Here is an 18,856-nt window from a genome sequence, read left to right as displayed (position 1 = left end):
CTAGCCCTGGATGCCCAGGGCACGTTTCGCAGCCTCTGGGTCAGCCGCGACGGCTTGCAGCTGATCGGGCGACAGCATCAGCAACTGCGTGATAGCCTGCTTCACGTCTTCGTCTGAGGCGCTCGCGTTGACAAGGACGGCCATCACCTCAGCTGAGATGCCGGGCATCAGGCGCCGACGCATCTGCTCAATACGTGACGGGGTGTTCGCAAAGAAGAGGGGGCTACTCGGGGTGCCGTCATCGTGCACGACAGCGCGATCGGGGCGCATCAGCACCATATCGTTCGCGATCGCCCACGCGTTGGTGTTGCCGTCCCAAGTCAGGGACATAGTGCGGTCGAAGAAGGTGGAGATCATAGGGGCCTTGCCGGCCGCGAAGATTGGCTGCCGCGTCTCCGGATGGATTGGATTCCAGAGATAGCGCATCTTGCCGTGGACTGTCACCACACACACGGGCACACGCACATGGAAGCTGTGGTCCATCATCACCACGTTGAAGTTTGGGTTGAACTCGATCTCCACCGACATGGACTTGTCGCCGCCGCACATCTTACGCAGCTTGGGGATAATTTCTTGCGGTCCCTTGGCGATGTTCCGCATCGACCCCGCACTGTCTGTAGCGAGGTTGCGGAAGTCCTGGCTCGAGCGCAGCTTTGAGAAGTCAGCCTGCATTTGGTTTCGCAGCTGCTTCTCCAAGTCGCCGGTATTGAGCGCCGCGCTGGCGGGTACGCGTTGGGGAAGGGGCTCTGGGCCGCGGCTCAGCGACAGTGCCGAGAAATGAGAGCTGTACAAGTAAGTGATGGCATCGTAGTTGGCCGATGCCATGGACTGAAACATGGTCTGCTCAAGGTAGTGCAAGACGCTGAGCTGTTGCTGCGATGGTGGTGTCGAGTTCACCGGGTTGGGGAGGCGCAGCAGAGCGCGGTCGACAGAGACGCCGTCGATCATATTCAATCGTGGCAGGTCTCGACTGAGACGGATGGAGTAGTCCTTCTGGTTGGCGACAGGGTTTCCGATGAGAAGAAGTTCATTGAGACCGTCGTAGCGCTTCAGCCCACCGACGAAGGAGAGGTCACTGATACCGTTGTTGCGGGCAGAGATGGCCGTGATGCCGCGGTGGATATCGGCGTCTGCCAAGGCGGTGAGAAACACTTTAAACTGCCGGATGCTGTTGTCGTCAAGCTGGAGGACACGAATGCGGTCCGCAAACTTCTCTCGCAACACCTCCGCCAGCACCTTGCAGAACGCGACGCTGTTGTAGTCTACACGCTTCTGGACAGGTTCGAGGTCGGGGCTGGCGCGAGTGTTGGACAAGTTCAGCATGCCGTTCGACTCGTTGAAGATATGACTGTACGACTTCTCGAATAGGAGAGAGAGGAGTGCCTTCATCACGTCTGCGCCGCCGCCGCCACCGTTGTTGTTGTTGTTGTTGTTGCTATTATTGTTCTTCGGATTGTGGCCGCCGCCAGGGTGACTTTTGAAGCGGCCACCACCACCACCACCGGAGCGACCGGCTCCACGGCCAAAGTTGCCTCCGTTGCCGTTGCCGAGAACGCCGCCGCCGCCGCCGCGATTGCCATTGTTGAAGCCGCCGCGGTGGCTGTACGGGCCGCTCTTCTTGGTGTACGGCCGTGACATGGTCTTGAGTAAGTCTTTGTAAAAAATAAGAGATAAACACACACGGGTGAGGTGCTTAACGGGATGGGGGAGCACGTTTGTTTAATCAGCAGCAAGTAATATGACGCGCTATAGCTGTGCGCGTTCTTGGATGTGTGCGCGCGTGCGTGTGCTCCTGCTTTTTTTTTGCAGGAGGAAAGGGTGGGAGGGGGCGTCTCGGGGATGCAACTACGTGCCTACACAACGAGCCTCTGGGGTACCACAAAGACAGCAACAGTTGCAACCTACACAAAAAAAGAAAAACGAACGTTTTCAATCGCTCTTTCTTTGTTGTTGTTGGCTCTCTTTTTTTTCCTTTCCCTCTTCTTCCTCGAGAAGAAAAAAGGGAGAGGGAGAGGGAAGGGGGGAAGGGGGAGAAGGGGGGGGGAGGGGGGGGGACGTTGCTTGACGTTTTATTCCCGAGCACGAACGCGGCACAGTGAGGCGTTTGGTGAATCGATTTGTTTATTTGTGTTCCAGAATGCAGAGGAAGAGAGGCGAGAAGGAGAGAGAGAAGAGAGAAGAACGTGTTGATACACATGTGCGCTACGAAAGCCATGCATAGGTTTTGGTGCGCTGACGCACAGGAGCCGTCCGTCTCTGCCCCAGTGTGGAAGGCGAAAAAGAGGTGTGAGGGGCGGGCTGTGCGAAGCGCCCCCTCTCCCATGAGGCTCTGTAGAGGGCGGGGGGGGGGACAGCGAGCAAGCAAGCACAGAAGCAAAAACAAAAAGACGGCGCCGTCTGCGTGCGCGCGTATGACAGTGTTACCGACTCGGCTTTTTAAGCTGGATAGGGGCACCGCACAGCGTCCACGTGAGAAAGCATATATATTTATATCAATCTGTCGTCTAACAGGATTCGGGCATTCGCTGAGGTGCGCGTGAGCTCAAACACAAGACGCAATTACAGGTTCCACGTACTTTTTTTTTCAGTGTGTGTGTGTGTGTGTGTGTGTGTTTGAGGTGGTGGTGGAAGGGGTGGAGGCCACCAAAGGGAAGGAGAGGGCGATGTTTTCTTTCTGTGCCACCTTAACAAAGCCGACATGTAAGCATGTTTTGTCTCGTGACATTACAGTGAATGATTCTTTTTGGCAGCGCTGGACTTCCCAGTCTTGACACTCGTGGGGGCGGTGACAGGGGATTGTGCGTTGCCATTGGGCCACAGCTGCATCCTTTGGCCTGAACGAGGAGATGGCGCATGACGAACAGTAGGCTGCAGACGACGACGCGAGTGTGTCCCTGTCACTTGATTGTGCGCCTGTGGCTGCTGCGACACAGGGCGAAAAACGGGGAGAGGAAGAACGCTCGCTGCGTTGGTTGCCATGCCATCGGGCGGTGTGTCGGTCGGAGAGCCCTCTGCAGCACGTTCGCTCAATTCCACTGGGAGCACTGTCAGCCCCACACCGCCGCCGTTCGCCTCGCTACCGCCTGGACGACCGCTTTGACCCCTGTCACCTCCCGCACCCAGTGCACTACCCGCGATCCCCGTGGCCTCCCTAACGGACGTTGAGTGCGCCACCCCCGCGGTCGCGCGGCCCATGTCACCACCGCGGCGGTGTTCCAGCGCAGCGAGCGGCGCGGGCGGCCTGGCTACATCAGTGGCCCCACTTTCCAGCACACCAGCGAGTGTGATGATGCCCTCAGGAGAAGAATCGGCACTAAACAACTTTCCAAGGTCTATGCCTTGAAAACGATCCTGTGAAACGTCAGCTTCAAACTGACGGACCTGCAAGTTCATCTCGTGGCGAAGCGCAGCCAGCACATCGGCGGCGTCCAGCGTAGTTTGCACTCTGCCCCATCCACTCTGCTGCCGCGATGAGGTCATGCCAGCCCGGTCAAGTACCCGAGTGAGCGGTAGCGGGGGAACAGTAAGTGGGTCGAAGGAGGAGGCAAGGTCGAGTTCGATGCTGGCCGCGTAGTCGTCAAACACAGAGGACGGCGTGGTGGCCCCAGGAGGGCGCTGCGGTGGTCGCGCAACACCACCGCTCTGTGTTGTGACAGGAACCTTGCCTTCAGCGAATCCCGCGGCGTCTTCGCTGCCTCCCACCTGCACACCCCCGCTGACAGACGACAATGCCGATGGCCGAAGCTGGCGAGGCTCTTTGTGCTTGGCGATGCCCGCTGTCACGGCAAGGGTGCCCCTCTCGAGGGCCACTCGTGCGGCCTGCGCCTCGGCACTGTACCGGGAGTCCAGGCTACGGATGCTTATCAGCAGTGAATCGCTGCGGCGTTGCGTAGGCTGCGCTCTTGGCAGTGTGACGTCGGAAAAGCTTTCAGACGAGCGCTGCGCGGCAGAAGTAATCGGAGTGGATGAGGCGGTCACCCTCTCGCTTGTTGCGGTGTCGACCCTCTCTTTAGATGCACCAGCTACGTCTCCCGTGGTGCTGGGGGCACCTATGACCTCCACCGCAGCGATCATCCCGGCCGATTGGTGGTGGTGCTGTCGGGGTGGGCTGCCAGTCGTGGTCGCTGTTGTCGCTGCAGCGGCGCCGAATTCCTCAGCGCCCGACTGGTGTGAGGGCATCCAGTAGTCGTTACCATCTGCCGGCACACACAACTCCCTCCCGTCAGGGTAGTTCGGCGCGCTCAGCGGCGCACAGTGTGGTATCGAATCGTGCACGCACAGCGGCATTGACTGTGGTGTCCGCAAAATTTTGTTCTCCGCACCGCTGTCCAGATTGCCTTCATCATCTTGTGGTGTGCTTGCCACATTGGAGCAGCGCAGGGCAGCGGAGAGAGACGAGGGTGGATGGCGCTTGGCTGGTTTGTGGCGAGAGACAGCCGACACCCTATCGGATGGGAAGAGGGGCGTCGACGTCGAGCGGGGGAGGTCTTGTGTGGCTTTTAGGTTGCGGTGGGACCTCAAGTGTGCATCGCCCCCCAAAGCGGAATCACTAGAAAGACGCCTCGCTGCCCTGCGCTGCCTCCCTCGTCGGCACTTCGCACGCGACAACGACCCCGGGGCTGACGCGGTGATGGTCCTGGAGGAGGGGGTGGAGGACCTGGTCCTGGGAATGCGCACCTCGGATAGAGTACAGAGGTTTAGTGAGTCCTCGTCATCTGCGGCGACCACGGGGTCCTCTTCTGCTGCGAGTGGGTTGCGAGACAGGGCATCCAGCTTCTGCGCTACCAGCAAACCGCGATCGCATGCCTCCAAATACAGCTGGATCGTATGGCAGGTGTCGCGGTACCGGCGCACGAGTGCTTGTAATGTCTGGCGCTCCACTGCGGTGCTCTGCACAGCAGCGATACGAGACTCGCGCATGCGCTGCAAGTGCATGATGACCTGGTGCAGCGTGACGGCAAGTAGCATGGCACAGACGAGGGTTATCGCGATAACTGTCAAAAGTGCAAGCCCACGCTCCACCGCCACTGTGAGAGTCGAATCGGAGAGCGTACCGTACAGAAGCAACAGAAGAATGTTGACGAGTACAAACACCATTACCAGGGCGGCCGTGATGACCCCGCGGAGGGGAGCTGCAAAAATCCACAGTTGCACCTCACATGACGGTCCACTCACCCTCCATACACTGTTGATCACCAGCCACAGCCCCAAGACGGCCACGAGCGCGCCGGCCTGGAGCATTGGTGCGGATGTCTGCGTGACCGCAACAGATCCCGCAAACACCGTGACAAAGTTCCACAACGAGATGAAAAGGTCCAGCGTGGTGTGGCCAAAGAGCATCGCGGGTAGCGCGGAGTGCGCAGCGTCTTTACCGTAGTGCATCTTCAGCCACATCGCCACACCACCCAGCCCCAAAGGAAGGCTGACACCGTAGATGATGATCATGACGATCCCCAGGCTACGCATGAGAAAATACACAGTCGAGTCACACAATAGCGACGCGCCATTGCTCGGGATCGCCCTGCCACTGGGCGCTCCGCGTACTCCCACGTCAAGTGAGACGCAGCGCTGCCACAGGAGCGCGTGAAGTGGTAGATGGAGGTACAGGCAAACCAACGTGACGCATGTGGTGCTGAGCAGCAGCGCGGTGCAACTGGCGCGGAACTGGTGCACCGCGATAGCGCGGTAAGCAGAGATCATGCCGACGCGCTTCCACGTGATCGGCGACGTGCATCTATCCAGCGACCCGCGAGTGCCACCAGGCCCCTGCGGCGGGAGACTTTCTGCACCGCTATAAGCGCTACGGCCCACGTCAAAACCTGGCGCACCGCTGACGCTCATTGGGGACGAGTCTGACGCCTCCCCAGGTCCGGGAAGGGCAGCTTCGACATCCAGCGCATACTGCGTCCACTCCTTCACTTGGACCAGCGCGACGAGCGGCACAGACATGGAGGCAACCGCCTTGAGGAGTCTTTCATCCTTCTGCTCCACTGCAGACACAACCGTCTGTTCCTCCGATGCCCCGGGGTGACACGCCACCAGCGCTTTCACTGTGTCGATCGCTTGCAGTGCGAAGGCATTGAGCACAAACCCCTCCATGTCTGATAGACGACCGCTCACCGCCAGAGACGTTGTTGGGCGAAACTCGGTGAACGTGCACTCTACGCTTCGCATCAAGGACGTCACAGAGGGTAGTGTGCCTCGCGCCGCGTTGCTGGATCCGAATGGAATGGACTGGGTGCCCTCGCAGTCGCTGGGACGAGTATGCCGCATCTGCGGTGAGGCCGATGTGTGCAGCATGAGTGTATCTGCCCCGTGATGCGCGCTTGCTCGTGCATTGTGGTGACTGTTTAGCCCCCACAATCTGCGCGCGATCGTATGACGAAGCACGTGAAAGCGTTCTTGTTTTCGGTGGAGCAGTGCCGCGAGCACAATAGCGCACACGATGTGTGGATTGGCGCGGTGTTGTTTCAGCAGACGCAGCCACAGCCCCGACAATGCCGTCACGAGAGGGATGAGCACCAAAGGGACACCGCACATGAAGAGCGAATACCCCTGCGCAGATACATCGCAGCTCAGGAGAGTTTGAGGAAAGTCCGCCATGGCGCTGAGAGCGTTGAAGAGGTCCTCCAGTTTACGGGGCCACAGTGGCGTGATATACGAGAAAAGAGAGAGCACTTGCACCGCCAGCACAAGACTGCGTGCAGCGACGACAAGCAGCGGAGATGGTGGCATTAGTGCTAGTCCGACAACGACGCACGTCAGTGCCCCAACAGTCACCACGGCCATGAGAAATATGAGAAAGTACTGTGTCTTCTTGGGTAGGCACTTCCGGCAGGTGCGGCCAAACTTGTGGTAGCCCCTCGCGCAAGCGCCACACAGCAGTCCTTCGTACCCGTCTGCACACTGCCCGTCTCGCTCGCACGCCTCGGCGGCACCGTATACGGAGCTGCAGCTGATAAAGTTTGTTGCCGCCGCGTCCAGACGCCAGTACCCGTCCTCCGCTGTCACAATCGAGGAGCCGTTGCAAACGCCGTGAGGCGGACACCTGTCGCAGCTGATGCGCTGCGCCACTGTAGATCCCTTTCCGGGGGTCTCCATCTCAGCCTCGACGGTGTGCAGCACGCTGCGCCGACCGGGCTCGCAGGGCAGCATCTCAATTGCCTTTGACCAGAGCCTTGACTGCGGCAGATCGCTCGTTATTGTGATGTAGTACCACGTGTTAAAGCTCGCCGCCGGCAGCGATATGTTCGTCAAGTAGAACATATTGTTCAACGGCCGCGTCAGCGTCCACGGGTTTCCGTGAGGCACCGCACCCTCACCTTTTTTGTGGCCGGTCGGCAGCAGACGGTAGTGCTCCGAGTACAGTTGGACTGTCAGGGCACCGGGCAGTACCGAGTTGTCAAGAGTGCGAAATATGTTGAGGCACTCATCCTGAACAGCTATCACGGCCTGATGGCGCAGCAGGGTCCAATCTGGGTAATACGTGGTGGAAAGGTCGCCGACAAACGCTGTCCTGTATGCTGTGCCCTCCACAATGTTTATCCACAGGTTACTCGCTGTGAAGAGCGAAGAAACCGTAAAGGAGAAGCCCTGCACAACCTGTGCACGCAAGAGTATTCGTCCTATCGGTGGGCAGCGCAGCGACAGCCCACTCAGCGTGGCCACCCCCCCTTCTGCATCAAAGGCGACGAGGCGTCTTCCTTCGAGCTCCAGGTTGGTGGCAATCGTGCCGGCAGAGGACTCTGTCAGGTCGGCGCTATCCGACGAGGGGTCTGTGACATGTCCAGCGATGGAGACAAATGCCTGCAGTCTCCCCTCGTCGCCACCTCGCGGGCTGACGCGGTTGCCAACACTGTCGATAAAAAATACCTCGAGCGGCGGCAGCGATGAAATTGGGTTGGACGAGATCGTCGGGATACCTGCGTTTGTCACGGCAACTGCCGTGCATTCCATCATAGATAGTCGCTGCCGCGGCAGCGCGTACGAGGGCCCGGAATCGGGAATGACGCTGCACGACGATCGACCGCTAGTCACATTCGCGGCCAAGACCCGTATCGTTAGAGCGACTGCAGCACCCAAGACCGAAAACGGCACTGCCGTCGTCGAGAACACGGTGCCGTCCATCGAGAGGGAGATGAAGGATGGCGGCGGCAGCATTGGCATTGCGTTGAAGAGACATGACACCGCAGTCGCATTCACAAAAGATGCAACTGCCGTAATGGTCTCGTTGTATGCGGCGTGGGGTGTCCAAAATCGGCATAACGGGTTGAGTCCAGCTGTTACGGAGACGTCTGACTCCACAAAGCCGCCCCCTCGCAGAATCACGCTTTCGTTCGTGCCGCTCTCGGTGTGCGGCCCACCAGTGCTGGTCGCCGTAGCATTTTCGATCACTGGCGTTGGTAGTTGCAGCAGTGCCGCCGTGAAGGGAGAGCGCGCGGCATGCAAAGGAGACAGCGACGGCAGGGCCCAAGGGGCGGTGTAGGACAGACGTACGGCGACTGGGTAGGGTCTGCAGACGGTCTCAGAGAACGCAGGCACAACACAGACGGCAGCAGACGCGTTGGCAACTGTCGCGGCAACCACAGCATCAGCTGAACCACCAAAAACACACATCAAACCAGGAAGAAAGCCGTAGCCCGAAAGCTGCACCGTGGTGCCACCTACTGCGTCGACGATGGACGGCTTCACGGCGGTGAGACCAAATGCGGTGTAGGTTTCTACGGTGATGGTCGCATCAGGGCGGCGCAGTGCTATGTGAAGGAGTCGCGTCTCGTTAACGAAAACCAGCGACATGACCTCCTCCTCATCCGCCTCCCTTGATGTGGGTGTGGCGTACCTTTGCCGCAGCGTTGTGGAGGAGACCAGCGCCACTCCAGATCCGCCCGCGCTGGAGATACCCCCGAGCCGCACCTGCACCAGGCTTGTCCGGACCACCTCTGCGCCACCAACAGCAGCAGTGGAGGGACAGATGGTAACGATGTACGCCTGCTGCGGTGCATCATCGCCCACTACCATGCCCGCCACATTACAGGCGGTGTTTGCCACTTGTGTGAGCTCGACCGCCGTGGAGCGCACCAACGTCGCTGCACGCATTTGCAGTAGATCCTCAGATATCATTGGCCCCATAGCGGGTGCAAGACTGGTCACCCCCTCCTGGTGTTCGGTGGCAGATCGCGAGGATGTCAAGCCTAAGTTGTGCGCAGGGGGTGTCCCTCTTAGAGAGTGCGCTGAGAGAGAGCGGTGAGAAGGCCTCTCATCTGCCGCGCCCAACGTGGTGCAGTTCGTGTGAATGGGCAGCACAGTCACATACGTTGCGCCCAGTTCCTGCGACACGAAGACGACGACGAGGCCACCCAGCGAGGGGGCCAGTGCTACCGGAGTGCAGTCTGCACAGGCTTCTCGGATCGCGTCCTGGTAGCACTGGCCTAAGCGCTCGGAGGCCACCACGGCTACGGTCGAAGAAACGTCACCTTTGGGGCCTCCCCTGTCTTCCCCAGCGGCTGTCAACGAGGACAACGATACACCAACGATGTCCCACGGCGCATTGGCGATGCTGTTGGGGGGGGTTGTCGATATAAACCCGAGAACAAAAAGCATTGAACGGTTGTCACCGCTGCTTCCCTCATCTTCAGCGGTGCGCACAAGAGCGAGAAGGTGTGCGAGGCCTGGAATGTGGACGTTGAGAATCGATATCGACACACTTGCAATGACCTGCACCGAGAGGATCCCGCCCCAGTGCGGAGTGGCAATACGCGTCACTCCAGTGATCGGGTCTTCGTCTACAATCACCGACGTGCCAGCGAAGACGGTCTCACAAAGTGTGGAAGCCTCGCCTGGGGCGGCGGAGGTTGAGCACGAGGGTGCAGCACCGATCGACGGTGTCGGCAGTGGCACAGTCCGAATCGCAACGTGCGAGTAGCGGTGGATCACTGTGTAGTGCGTACGCGACCCTGAGTCTTCACTACTCCGGCAGGCAACGACGGCTGCGGGAGATTCCACCACAGCGATGAAAACTTCGTAGCGATTCGCGAAGAGGCACGCCGTGGCCCACCCGCCCACGTCGATTTGCCCAACTTGCGTCAAGTAAAAGGACTCGTCGGACGCTGTCGCGTCCCGTAAATAGACCTCTTCTTGTGCTTTTGCTGCTGATCCGCCATCCGTGCTGTTGAGACCCGATCCGTCATCGCCAGCCGAGCCTGCGCTCTCGCTGGAGTGAATTTGAAACACGTGAATCACATTGGCGCCAGCGTACACCATACGATTGACTCTATCCACACAGTAAACTCCTCGCAGCGTTGCAGCTGGCACTGAAGCACCGTAGCGCGGCAGTGGGGCGTTCGATTTTATTTGCGTGGGGGTGGAAGACATTGAGGCGACGTACCTTGCGGTGCCCAAAGCCGTGTCTTCGCCGTCACTCACCGATCCGAGGCCTTTCACCCACGACAAACTGCTGCAAGTGGTCAGCAGGCACACCGCCAACCAAACCGTCAGTCCAGCTCGCATCCTTTTTCATAGGACACTGGTTGAGGGGGCACGCTGCACGACGGATGATTTGAGCTGCGCCCAGCAAGAGTTAGCTGGCATATCTACATATACACACATATATATATAAATATATATGCATTTGCATGAGAGATGCATACACTCATGGCCACACACATGCCTGAGAAATCTGGTCAAGGCGAGCAAAAAAAAAATGCACACCAGAAAAGAGCCCCTCTTCGTGCTCCCCCGAATCACCCCACCCTTCCAGAAAAAAAAACAACAACAACAAGAGACAATAGTAATAAACAAAAATGAATAAACTAACAATACAATAAACTCAGATAAACGAATCGATGCGTATATATGAATGTATACATATATGTATAGGTATATATAGAGAGAGAGTGGGGGAAGAGGGTGTACACTTGCATACACGATAGCAACTTCTCTTGTGCACTCGATAAGACAGCACACTGAGAGGGAACCGGCCAGTCAACACAGACAGAGGCAGAGGAAAAAGAGCCGGAAGGCACTTCGATATACCGGGGAGGGTGAAGTCAAAATAATGAATAAGCGAGACAGTGCAGGGTCCCCTAGAAAGGCGCGGAGATCGAGCGGAGGGGACTCCAGCCAGGGTGCCCCATGGCGTGCTGAAGGTCTGACGACAGCCGAGTGAGCCTGAATGTATATTTAAAAATGAGATTGGGGGAGGTTGAGGGAGAGAGGGTTGGGGTTGGGGTTGAGGGGGGTAGGGGGTGGGGGTGGGGGAAGAGGGAAAGGGGTGTGGTTGGTAGTTGAGGGTTTACTTCTCCCTACTGCGGAGCCGTTTTTTTTTGGGGAGGGGTTAAAGGTGGTCATGCGCAGGTGGCAACAACAAAAACATGTGGAGCTGTGGAGGTCACACGTTCACTCTGGACAACGATGTGAAAAAATGAATGAAGCACAGCAAAGGGAAGAGGGGCCGTCGAGAGCTGGGCGACACGAATGGGTTTATGTGGTCAATAGTCGTCGTCGTGGGGTTTGGGTCACGAGAGCGAAAGAAAAAGAGAGAGAACCGAAATGTGACGGGGAGTTCAAGGGGGGTTTCCACACACACACACACACACACACAACAGATGGAACGCAAAAAGAGAGGAAAGCGGAGAGGAGCACAGCAGACGGGGGCAAGGGAGGAGGCGGTGCGGCGGAAAGAAAGAGAGAAGCACCTCACAGGCTCACGAAGTCGCGTTGCAGAGGAGGCGTGATCAAGGCGCTTCGACTTTGGGCGTGACCAGCCTCTCTTTTTTTTTACCTACAAAAGGGCTATGACTTAGTGATATCGTGAGAGTACTAGGGAAACAAGCCTGCGCCGATGCGTGACATCCTTGTGCAGTTAATCGAGTCAATAGCGGAAAATTTAAAAAAAGGGGGGGGGTCATAACAATGTGAGACTTCCTCTTCAAACGCGAATCTTTGTCCCCTGCGGCGCATACTTTGAAATTGGTTCTATGCTCACTCCTCTCATCTCTGGAGCACCACCCCCACCCCACCCCCCGGCTCTTGCGTCTCGTCGTGGGTGTATACCGAGGGGAGAGGAAGGGAAGGAGAGAGAGAGGGGGGGGGGGGAGAGTCAAGTGTAAAGACATAGAGGAGTGCGTCATTGGGGCAAGCACTCCTGTGTGGGCCTTACGCAGAGACTGTGTGCAGCTCGGAGCAAGATCAAAACAACAAACGAAAAAAAAAACGGTCGAAAAAGCCTACACAGCCGGGGAGAAAAGAAATGCCATCAGTAGTACGGGAACGCGTTATCCACTTCGCGGTGGTAGGCATTGAGGCCGCCGCTTACATTCCGGAAGGTGTATCTGCCTAGGCGAGCGACAGCCACTCTGTCACCCCTTGCCTCTGCCTCCTCTATTGCCGCGCAAATCAAGGCTGTTGCCTTGAGGGAATTTATACCGCGACGGCAAACCACGTAAACCACGACCACCTCCGCCCTTGCGTCTTCACGAGAAGGAGCAGGCGAGCCATTCTTTAGAGCGTTCTGTGACTTAGACGGCGTGAGCAGCGCCTTATCCAACACATCTGCCAGCTGCGCTACCACCGTGCCCGCCCGCTGCCACTCCTGCAGCGACTGGTACGGCACGTTTATGGAATGCGCCAAGTGCGCCATGTCGTACTGCAAGCGCACACGCACGTCGAGTGTGACACTTTGCTGAGTGGCAGCTGTGTCGCGTATTTGTGCGGCGTACTCCGAAGCCTTGCACGACCTATCGGGCGTGCTCATTGCTGGGTAGGATAGGCACGGTTTCGCAATGTACTCGGGGCGTTCCAGTGAGGCCAATGTCGTGAATGGCGTCGCGTCCATCAGCGCAGCTGGGCTGCATGCGGCGCAGTGTGGCTGTCGGCCACGTAGCTTAACGACGCGCGAGGTGAAGCGAAGACCGTTGAAGAGATACATGCGGCCACTCAGGGCATCGCCGACGCCAGTCGCTACTTTCAAGACCTCCAACGCCTGCAAACAGCCAATCATACCCGGCAAAGGCCCCATCACCCCGCTCTCGTTGCAGCTGCCCACCGTTTCCGGTGGGGGTGGCTGCGGGAACAAGCATCGGTAACACGGGCCTCCCCGATAGCCGTAGACGGAGAGCTGCCCGTCCCACCCGATAGCGCTTCCGCTAACGAGGGGTTTGCCGCACCGCATGGCGGCATCGTTGATGAGGTAGCGCGCCGTCACGTTGTCCGTACCGTCAACTACAATGTCACAGGAGGCGAAAAGTCGCTCTGCGTTTTCGGGGCTGAGGGCTTCTACAACCGCGTCAACACACGCACCTGGAAATAGTTGCAGGCACGATGCCTTGGCGCTCATCGCCTTCGGCTGGCCAATCGCCGCCGCCGTGTGGATGACCTGTCGGTGCAGGTTCGACAGCTCCACGTCGTCAAAGTCGACGATCGTCAGCCGACCGACCCCGGCCGCGGCGAGGTATAACAAAACGGTGCTACCCAACCCGCCAGCACCGACGCAGACAACATGAACATGCCGGATTTGCTCCATGTGAGAGGCACCGATCTCCTCGACAAGCATTTGCCGACCAAACCGCTCTACTGCCTCCTTTGTGAGCGTTGGCGCAACCGAGAGGAATGCCGCGTGCGGCACAGCATCGTCACCTTCCCCTGCCTTCATTCCCGAGGTCGCGAGAGCCATACGATTTATGGGGGTGTGATTATATATATATGTGTGTGTGTGTGTTTTTGGAGGGGGCGATGTCCTTTTTGTTGACGTTGTTATTTGGCTGAGCAGGGTGCGCGAGTGTGGTGATCTCCCCTCTCCAGCAGTCTACGGCTATCACCGAGTGAACCGCCTCTGCTGCAACTGGAGGAATACGGTGAGAAGAGGGGTGGGGTGGGGGAGCACAAGGGGTGACTACGGGAATACAGGACGAAAAGGCGAGCTCGCAGAGATGGTCACACACACACACACACACACACACACCACCACCACCAGTTAGATAAAGAGGAAGGGATCAGATCAAGACTGGCGACATACGCAGCCTTTCTCAGCTTACACTCGGGCTTTCGTGGCGGTAGACACATTGCAATGAAAAGCGGAGTGGCCTTCCCCCCCCCCTTCCATTAGGCAGGCTCATCGTGAAAAACAAACCAACAGAGACACACAAGCACGCAGCGGGTGTCTCGCTGGAGCCTCTTCCCTCTGCCTTTACGAGGCAACTTTTCCCTCGGTGGGGCTGGACACACACACACACAAATATGTAGGTTCTTCAAGGCCTAGAAGGAAGCAGATGTGTGTGCAAAGGAGAGAGGATACGTTATTACAAAAACGGTGTTTGGGGACGATGCGCCGTGGAGAGTGTACAAACGCCTCACTGGGCCAAAACTTGCAAAGCGGGAAGAACAGTACGCCCACGATGAGCATATTTTATTCCTTCGATATATATTTTTTTGTGTGTGTGTGTGTGCGCGTGCGCTACTTCCTTTTCTCCACACTTGGTGCACTCTGCGCAAATCGATCCAGTACAGCAAACGGTGTCACGGGTGCCCGCTCCCTTTCTGGGTACCGCGACAGGTAGCCTCGGAGGACATCTATCCACATCGTCAGCGCGTCGGCACAGCGGCACACCAGCGGTGGCGCCGGCTCCTTGCCCTTCGCCCTAGGGGTCGAAGTTGTGGCGACGACGGAGACTCGTATAACTTGCTCTAGAAGCTGTAAAAGAAGATGAGTTGCCTCGAGGGGTAACTGCTGAAGCAGGGCCGCAACGCCGACAGAGAGCATGGTGGGGTCCACATCCTTGTCCTTCTCAGCTGGAATACAGCTGTCGAAGCAGACACTGTAGGTGCATTGGGCCACGTTGAGGAGCACCGTCACGCATAGCGGAAGAACAAACAGCGGCAGTGGCAACTTTGTCGGTATCATGATGGAGTGAGGAGTGTCACTGCTCGTCGAGGCCCGCACTGGGGATGGTGCGTCACTGCAAAGCGCCCCCATCGCGACGTCCTCACTCGGAGAAACACCGCTGCCTCCATCCGTAACCTCGTACACCGTGGCGAGGGGATCTGTAAGGCCTACAGCGCTCAGCAGTGGCGCCGTGCTGCACACCAGCTCCTCTGACACCTCAGCGCAGCTTTGCGCGGCGCCGGTGACTCTCGTTTCAAAGGGGTCCCTGGCGAGGTGACTTTCCAGTGTCGCCACGACCGCCGTGTTGACTGCCTGCACGCACGCAACCAGTGCGGTGCTGTCTTGCGTGCTGTCTAAACGGAGCTGATGGGCGATCATCTGGCGCATTACGGCAATGCGACCCACTCGCATCAACACGAGTCCCACCTCCTGCACAGGCGCCGATACCTCTAGCACAGACGCCAGCCGATCATAGTCCTTCAAGAATGTATCCACATCAGGAGTAGCAGAGGTTGGCATGCACCGCCCCCAGACCTCCTGCGCAAGGCCGCGTTGCGCTGTTTCCAGTGATACCGCGGACTCCGCGAGTCGCTGAAGAAGCACCTGCATGTCTTTGACAGCAATAAAGGACAAGAGCTCGTCGAGGCAAGCCAGCCCAGTGCAGTCAAGTGCTTCTGCGACACGGGAAAAGAGGCGTGGCCCCACACACTCGCACAGCCGACGCCGTGTGAACCACGCACCGTGGGCGGCCAAGTAGATGGACTCACGGGGATCCGTCAGATACACGAGATGCTGCACCAGATGGCCTAGGAAACTGTAAGCGTCTTTGGGCCGCAGGGGTGCAAAATACGGGATTGTGATGCTCGCGGACTGATAAGGCGAACTCCACGGGTAGACTTTCTTCAGCCAGAACGCGTTGCACTCCATCTGCAGCGTGAAGCGGACGACACGTTCGAACTCCTCCATCCATATTTGTAGCCCGTACACGTTGACAAAGTCTTGGATGTACTCGAATGAGTTGCGCACACCACACAGCCGGGCCCCAAGCTGGACCAGCTCCCTGTCTAGTTCCTCCACGGTATGCGGCTTCGAGCGATCGAACCAGATGCCGGAGTGCAGCTCCCGTGTGATGTGATCAACGAGCTCCTTCCGTATACCGTCCTCCAGGAGCTGCTGCGGATTCACGCGCACCACACCGACTGTTGTTTCCTCCATCGCCAACAGTCCTGCTGCGTAGCGGGCTATGTCGGCCGTGTACGCGCAGAGTTGCTCCCGTGTCTCCAGTTGACTCCACTTCTTCCACTCGTCGCGCTGCAACTTGCTTGGGCATTCGCGCAACACATCCGTGAGGAGGTACATGACTTTATGGAGGACTTCGAAAATAGAAGTTGGAATAACCTGCAAAACGCTTCGAAGAAACGAGGCGACTTCCTCTGAGTAAAATGTAGAGGTGAACTGCAAGGCTCGCTCGAGGCGCACATCCGCTCCCAGAACACCCGCGGCGGTGACGGCGATGCCTTGCTCGATACGAATACACGGCAAGTGAAGAAGCGAGGAGAGCTTTGCGAAGAGTGCCTGCATCTGGGCCGCCACGACCGGCTGCCGCCGAATGCGGGCCTGCAGCTCGCGAACGAGGTATCCACGACCGGCAAGTAGCTGCCATGCATAACTGAGGTCAGCTACGGTGGCGAGTCGCCCCAGAACACGGCGTTCCGCACTAATGTAGTGCAGCATCTGGTGCAAGTCGACACACGTTTCTCGGACGTACTGCAGCACCTGAACCTGCTGGTTCACCTGGGAGAACTCCTGTATGTTCTCCAATGCCGCCACAAGCCGCTGCAGTCTGCGGCGCGTCGCGTTCGCGCCTTTTCGTGTCAAGTGCAGGTCGGCAATACGGGAACCGACCTCGGCAAACCATCGCTCCAACTCTGCGTCGTGCGCCGACGGGTCGAGCACACCATCTGCAGAAAAAAAAAGCGATATCCTCTTCATGCGCAGCACCGCCTGTCGTTTTGCGCTCGCCCAGCGCGCCGTCTTCTCCTGCAGCAACACGGCAAAGCGCGACTGGACTTGATGTTCCAGCTGTGCTGTTGCCAGAAGGAGAGTCAGAAGCTCATCGTCCTCGAAGCCGGCGCGAACCGCTTTCGCAGCAGCGCAAGCGGCAGCGCCTAGGCTCTCGTGATGGGAGCTATCGCAGAATGGGGACGTCGGTGGCAGCGACGCGGAAGCGGTACAGACGCCCTGGAGGAGAAACCAGCGTAGCACAACGTTTGATTCCGTGATGATAGGCAGGAGTGATGCGTGTACTCTATCCAACACGTAGTTTTCTGTCAGCTCCCCTTCCTCCAGCACTGTCTGCACACGACTGGTGCTGCGTGTCAACGCGCAGCGCATGCGCTGCAAGTGATACGTGACATTGCTCGCCTCAAGAGTGCGTTGCAGCGCTGAGCGTGCTGCCGGGAAGGGAGCCCACGCGACGGATAAGTCTGCGGTGTAACCGCCGTAGTAGTGAACGACCCAACTGTCAGCGAAGAGCTTTTCCACCAACTCTTTCATCACCGTCGCCTCACTCGCCAGCACATCGCCACAGAAGAAAAGGAGAACATACGCGAGACCCCCTTGCTGAGCCAGGGCAGCGCTGCGGTGATCAGGGTTGGGGTAGTGACTGGACATGCGGTAGATATCGTCCCCCCGAATACATGCCAGCAACCGCGCAACGACACCCTTTTGCACTGGTATGCGCTCGAAGAAGTCTATTGGGTAGTTGCTGCTGACCTCACCACCACAACCGGCGTCGTTTGGTGATGCTGGCACACTCTTGGTGCTGCTGCCTGACCCAATTGGGCCTTTTTTGGTAGCTTTGCACAACTCCACCACCTCCACTGCATGCGCCTCTCCGGCACCTCGGTACCGGATATAGCTCACGATGATGCGCTCCCGCACCAAACCACCTATTTTGCAATCCATCAAGAGTAGCATCACACCGTAGAGGTAATACAGCTCGCAGAGGAGCTGTCGGCCATCCAAGGACTCGAGCACCGTGTCTAAAGTCTGGGCCACGTATTGCCCATCTTGTATTTCCCGGACGTAGCGGTTCACTTCGGCGACATAGCCATAAACCCCTCGAAAGAGTGCCATAAAATTCTCTAGCAGCTCCATGTGCGTGTTGTGAAGCTCCTTGTCCAAGACAAGCAACTCTGGTGAATCCGAAATCGCCTTTTCGATATCATTTTGCATCTTGAAGTAACTGAAGTCAAAAATAACCTTCGCATACGGCGTCCCACTCGGGGTCGTGAACTCAGCCGGTATGTGAGAGGCAAGTCGCTGCAACGTGGCCACAATTGTGCTGCCCCGTGCCGCCAACAGCAGTGCGTTTCGGCCACAGTCGTCGTCGAGGAAGCGCACACGGTCCTCATGATCGGAGGAGGGGTTGGCGGTGACCCGACTACGATGCGCCATGAGAGCGTGGGGGGGGGGGGGTAGAAGAAGAGGATTCACAACGCCTTTCTGTGCAAATCGATAAATATGAGATCCTGTCTCAAGGAGAGGGAGGAGGGTAGAGGGTGGAGGGAGAAAGAAAAGAAGCGAGGAAACAGCGAGTGAGAGAGACCACGGAGACGAGTTTAAAGTCTTTTGGCTGTAGGATGCCTGCAATGCATTTCGTGTGTGTGTGTGTGTATGCGTTTGTGGGGGGGAGGAGGGGGGGGACATCAAAGACCCAAGAAGTCCCCCAACGCGAACGTATGACGTGCGGGTCGCGGCTGATAAAGCAGTGGTGATACCCACGACCGGCATCAGAGACAACGAGGAGAGGGGCCGAATCACCGTCACATCGTCGGGCACATTTCATGTCTTCTCTTTTTCTTTTGCATGCGATGCTCCCAAGACACACACTTGCAATTCTTCTCACCTGCATATCTATTCTGGTGCACAAGCTGATGTCTGCAACCTTCCCCCACCCCCCACCCACCAGACCGA

General features: G+C 57.9%; 4 protein-coding genes across 4 annotated transcripts; all 4 read right to left on the bottom strand.

Annotated features, from left to right (window-relative positions):
• JKF63_03349 (uncharacterized protein) lies at nt 1-1,638 on the bottom strand (the record flags this gene model as incomplete). Its single annotated transcript, XM_067899353.1, has 1 exon — nt 1-1,638. One exon carries the CDS (start codon nt 1,636-1,638, stop codon nt 1-3), a length of 1,638 nt encoding a protein of 545 aa, XP_067756143.1.
• Nucleotides 1,639-2,724: 1,086 nt separating this feature from the next.
• Nucleotides 2,725-9,120, bottom strand: JKF63_03348 (uncharacterized protein; the record flags this gene model as incomplete). Its single annotated transcript, XM_067899352.1, has 1 exon — nt 2,725-9,120. One exon carries the CDS (start codon nt 9,118-9,120, stop codon nt 2,725-2,727), a length of 6,396 nt encoding a protein of 2,131 aa, XP_067756142.1.
• Nucleotides 9,121-12,253: 3,133 nt separating this feature from the next.
• On the bottom strand, nt 12,254-13,669 carry JKF63_03347 (uncharacterized protein; the record flags this gene model as incomplete). Its single annotated transcript, XM_067899351.1, has 1 exon — nt 12,254-13,669. One exon carries the CDS (start codon nt 13,667-13,669, stop codon nt 12,254-12,256), a length of 1,416 nt encoding a protein of 471 aa, XP_067756141.1.
• Nucleotides 13,670-14,449: 780 nt separating this feature from the next.
• JKF63_03346 (uncharacterized protein) lies at nt 14,450-18,337 on the bottom strand (the record flags this gene model as incomplete). Its single annotated transcript, XM_067899350.1, has 1 exon — nt 14,450-18,337. The coding sequence occupies one exon, from the start codon at nt 18,335-18,337 to the stop codon at nt 14,450-14,452; it is 3,888 nt and encodes a 1,295-aa protein (XP_067756140.1).
• Between the last annotated feature and the right edge of the window lie 519 nt (nt 18,338-18,856).

The sequence above is a fragment of the Porcisia hertigi genome, chromosome 27 (assembly GCF_017918235.1).
Source record: "Porcisia hertigi strain C119 chromosome 27, whole genome shotgun sequence".
Lineage (NCBI taxonomy): Eukaryota > Euglenozoa > Kinetoplastea > Trypanosomatida > Trypanosomatidae > Porcisia > Porcisia hertigi.
Note: the sequence above shows the minus strand (reverse complement) of the source record. Positions and strands in the feature narration are given on the sequence as shown.